Raw genomic sequence first — 4,542 nt, 5'->3', positions numbered from 1 at the left:
TATATATGTGTATATATATATATATATATATATATATATATATATATATATATATATATATATATAGATATATATATATATATATATATATATATATATATATATATATATATATATATATATGTGTATATATGTATATATATATATCAAACATATTAACGCCAAACATTCGGTAGAATTTATAGAATATTGTAAAAAATATGGTCTATTACCAACATATATATATATATATATATATATATATATATATATATATATATATATATATATATATATATATATATATATATATATATATATCAAATATTGCATTTATATAGCGCCAATTATAATTGCTTCTCATCAGCACTCTCCAAGTATGAAGCATGTAGAAAGCGAAGCCATCATCGGTTGAGATCACTAGGAGTTACCAAATAGGTATGTCTTTAGACGTTTTCTAAACTCAGCTAATGATAACCCGGATATACGCAGTTCGATAGGTAGGCTGTTCCAAAAAATAGGCCCAGCAACTGCAAAATCTCTATCTGCTGTTTTCAGATTCCGATCTCTAACATACAGCGTGTTTGAATCAGCAGACCTTAGACGCCCATGTGATGACATAGATGAAACTAGAATACACTTATCTTCTAAATATTTCGGAGTCAGACCATTCAAACTTTTAAATACCATTACATCCTTCTTGAACATGCTTCTTTGTTTAACACGCAGCCAATGCAACTCCTTTAGAATTGGTGATGCATGATCAAATTTTAATTTGCGATATATCATTCTAGCAGCCTGATTCTGAACCATCTGAAGTTTAGACAACAGTTTATCAGCTATGCCATATAGAAGACTGTTACAATAATCCATTCTAGAGTTGACAAAAGCATGTACTAATAGAGTCATCGTATCTCTATCTACCGATTTTGTGACTTGACGTAATTGACGTAGTTGGAACATACATTTTTTAACCAATAGATTGACTTGTGGACCCATTGTCATACGGGAGTCCATCACAATTCCCAAATTGGTAACCGTTTTACTGAAACTTATAACAGTCATGCTGATGTTAATCGATAAAGGTTCAACAGCTGACGTTTGTTGCCATGTACCAGCCAACATGAACTGATTCTAGCTGATTCAACTTTAGCCTACTTTGACCTAGCCACGAGCCGACATCAGATATAGTTTTTTCAGTTTCTCTAATACGGTAGGCATCTCATCTGGGAAACATGAAACGCAAATCTGCATGTCATCTGCGTACCCATGGCAATAATAACCATCTTTATTCAGTAAATCCAATATCTCTGCAACGTACAAATTAAAATGAATCGGTCCAAGAACAGATCCTTGAGGCATCCCTAAGTTTCATTGGTTCCAAGAGACCACCGAGTAAGAAATCTGCTGAGTCCGACCAGTAAGAAATGATTCGAACCACGTTAACGCAATCTTATTTAAACCATAACAATATTTCAGTCTGCCTAGCAGGATTTTATGATTCATAGTATCGAACGCCGAACTCATGTCCAGGAATGTCAACAAAGTTACTTTTTGTACATTAACTGCTGAATAAACATGAGAGAATATATCCTATAGAGCTGTTTCGGTCGAATGAAACCTTCTGTATACAGATTGATGCGAAGGCCAAATAACATTTTTATTTATATGATTATTTAAAACTAACTCAACGGAACGTTCTATAATTTTAGAAACGAAAGACAAATTTGACACCGGCCTATAGTTTATCAGATCTGATTTATCTAATCCTGTTTTCTTTAGAATTGGCGTGACAATTGCATGCTTGCAAACCTATGGCATTACACCCTTCGTTAAGCACATGTTGATTAAGTCCGTTAAGTAAACAATAAAGCAGTCAGCATATTCTTTGAATACATGCGTCGGTATTGGGTTGAGTGAGCATGACTTCGTAGATGACGAATTAACAACTTTAGATATCTGTTCTTCAGTCAACACTGGAAACGATTCGAGTGGAGACATAATATTAGTATTAATAGAAATAACTGGAAAATTAAAACATTCAGTTGACTTTTCGGTCACTTTCAACTTGTCAGCAAAAAATTTTTTTAAATCATCGGCGCTATGCATTGAACCAACTTCATTTTCAACACTTGTCTCTTTTCCTAATAATTTATTAATCGTTTGCCATAAGTATTTGGATTTATTTTTAAATTGACATGTTTTCGCGAACCAAAAACTCCTTCGTTTCACTGAGTAACAAACATTCTTTTGTTTCATTGCCAGTACCCAATCAACTTTATCATTATAACAACCAGTAGTTCTGAACCTTTTTTCTTTTTTTCGACACATTTGCTTAGCCTTTTTGCAGTCACTGTCAAACCATGGGGCAGTGTTTCCATCAAACTTCATGAAGTGGAGCGACATCGTCAGCAATTTTTAAAAGCTCTTCATTGAATATTTTAAAACCCAATTAGACATCATCATCCTGACCATAATGTTTCGAGATAAGTGAGCACCTCAAAAGCCCAGTCAAACGTTTTTTATCCACTCGTTTCCAGGATCTGATTCACGATTTCTTGAAAATGACTGGAGTCGGATTGATTAAAAATTGACCAGTTACTAAACCATGGTCTGAATAGATACCAGATGGGTACACCAATATATCTTCTAACAAAAAAACCATCCGATGTGACAATCAAATCCAGGGTACTACCAGGGTAGACTGATTAATTCTATTGACTAGATCAAAACTAGAGAAAATATCAGCAAAAGCTGTTGCATATATATCTGAGAAAGTTTCTACGTGTATGATGAAGTCACCTGCAACTACAATACTGCAACATAAAAGAGTGATTTGTTTTAAAACTAAAATTTATTTTTCAAAAAATAATTCAGCAGGAGGAGCAGAACCTGGCCTATCACCAAAAAAAAATACTGAAGTCTTCTGTGGTGTCTCTTTAAAACATATCGCTTCAAATATAATAATCACTGGCAATGGAATTTTTACACATTTAAAGTGGTTTCTGAAATACGTTACCAAACCACCATGCCCAGGATCATTTAGCCTAACTTGTTCCAAAAAACTAAAATCACGTGGCTTTGCCAAACTAAGACAAATATTATCAAATGATTTATGCCAAGTTTCTGTAAGCATCAAAACATCCAAGCCATCATTGAGCAGCCCAAAAACATCATCAACATTTGGACCAAAAGATCTAATGTTTAACAGACCCACTTTAATTTTATTGACATTACCAGAAGAGTTGAAAACCATAGACGCACAATCAGAACTAGTATGCTTTAGTTTTTTGTTGAATATTTCTATATTTTTATTATTCTCAAATTTAACGGATCTCCCCTCACCCTGTACAAAAATTCCCCCGACTCCTGTTTCTGTTTATCTTTTGCTTCAGCTACCAGTTTTTTACATTTTTCACGCTGTTCTTTAGTGAAGTCATGGCTTATGCTGACATTTTTTAATTCATCACTCAATTGTTTCATCCTCACACGATTTTCCATTATCATGTTTTTCATAGACTTTTCTTTAGACCCAATCAACATCGGACACCTTTTTTGCCAATTCTGTACATTTTCTTAATATCGCTTTGCTTGATTTCATCATTTGTAATGGTTGACGGCAAATTCATAACGATCTTCTTATGATCATTGCGCGCATCAGCAGTTAGTTTCACCTTCACTGAGCCAAATTAACACAACATTGCACTCACGGTTGATTGTTTCGACATCGGTTTTAATAGATTTGACGACATTGTTCAGAGCCACCGTAGTCGATTTAACTTCTTTTTTAATGGTTCCCTTTACAACTTCAGCCTAATATTTTTTCAAACCCCTTTCAACATCTTTAATCTGCGTATTTAAATTAGAATCGGTTACTACTGCTGTCAAGACTTGAGCATCGGTCGGAATACATTTGATGTGGTAGCCGTCACAACATATGCCACAACAAATTAACTCTTTGTTACTTTCTTTGATTTTAACTTTACATTTGTTGCCTTTATCTTTCGACATATTCAACAGTAAAATATGTCACTATATCTAATAGTCTGATAAAACAATACAGGTTATCCTATATCGTTTACAAAATTAAATTCCTTCTTTTGTCGATTAAACAAGAATTTACTATTAAATCAACTTAACTTAAATTAATTGAGACAAAATTAACTTCATACAATTAACGCAAACAAATAATATCACTAAATTCGTAAAAATTTTCTTTATCAAATGAAATTAAATTCAAACCAAATACTCGATTTTAAACTATGAAATTGAGAAAAAATACGGAGAAAATCAAAATGCGGCCTATATATATATATAGGTATGTTTATATATATATATATATATATGTATATATATATATATATATATATATATATATATATATATATATATTGAACAATTCAACAAATTGAACAATTTTCAGAAAAGTCTAGTAACGAAAACTGAAAAGACACTTTAATTTGAATAACGCCAACAATTCATCTAATATATATATATATATATATATATATATATATATATATATATAACGCCTATTAAAAACATTCTCATAGGCGCTTTACA

The 4,542-nt window shown here is 32.1% G+C and overlaps 1 protein-coding gene across 1 annotated transcript; it reads right to left on the bottom strand.

Annotated features, from left to right (window-relative positions):
- Positions 1-2,490: 2,490 nt before the first annotated feature.
- Positions 2,491-3,486, bottom strand: HELRODRAFT_164228 (hypothetical protein; the record flags this gene model as incomplete). Its single annotated transcript, XM_009029222.1, has 3 exons — positions 2,491-2,547; positions 3,032-3,259; positions 3,325-3,486. 3 exons carry the CDS (start codon positions 3,484-3,486, stop codon positions 2,491-2,493), a joined length of 447 nt encoding a protein of 148 aa, XP_009027470.1.
- Positions 3,487-4,542: the final 1,056 nt, after the last annotated feature.

This window comes from Helobdella robusta (genome assembly GCF_000326865.2).
Source record: "Helobdella robusta unplaced genomic scaffold HELROscaffold_6, whole genome shotgun sequence".
Lineage (NCBI taxonomy): Eukaryota > Metazoa > Annelida > Clitellata > Rhynchobdellida > Glossiphoniidae > Helobdella > Helobdella robusta.
Note: the sequence above shows the minus strand (reverse complement) of the source record. Positions and strands in the feature narration are given on the sequence as shown.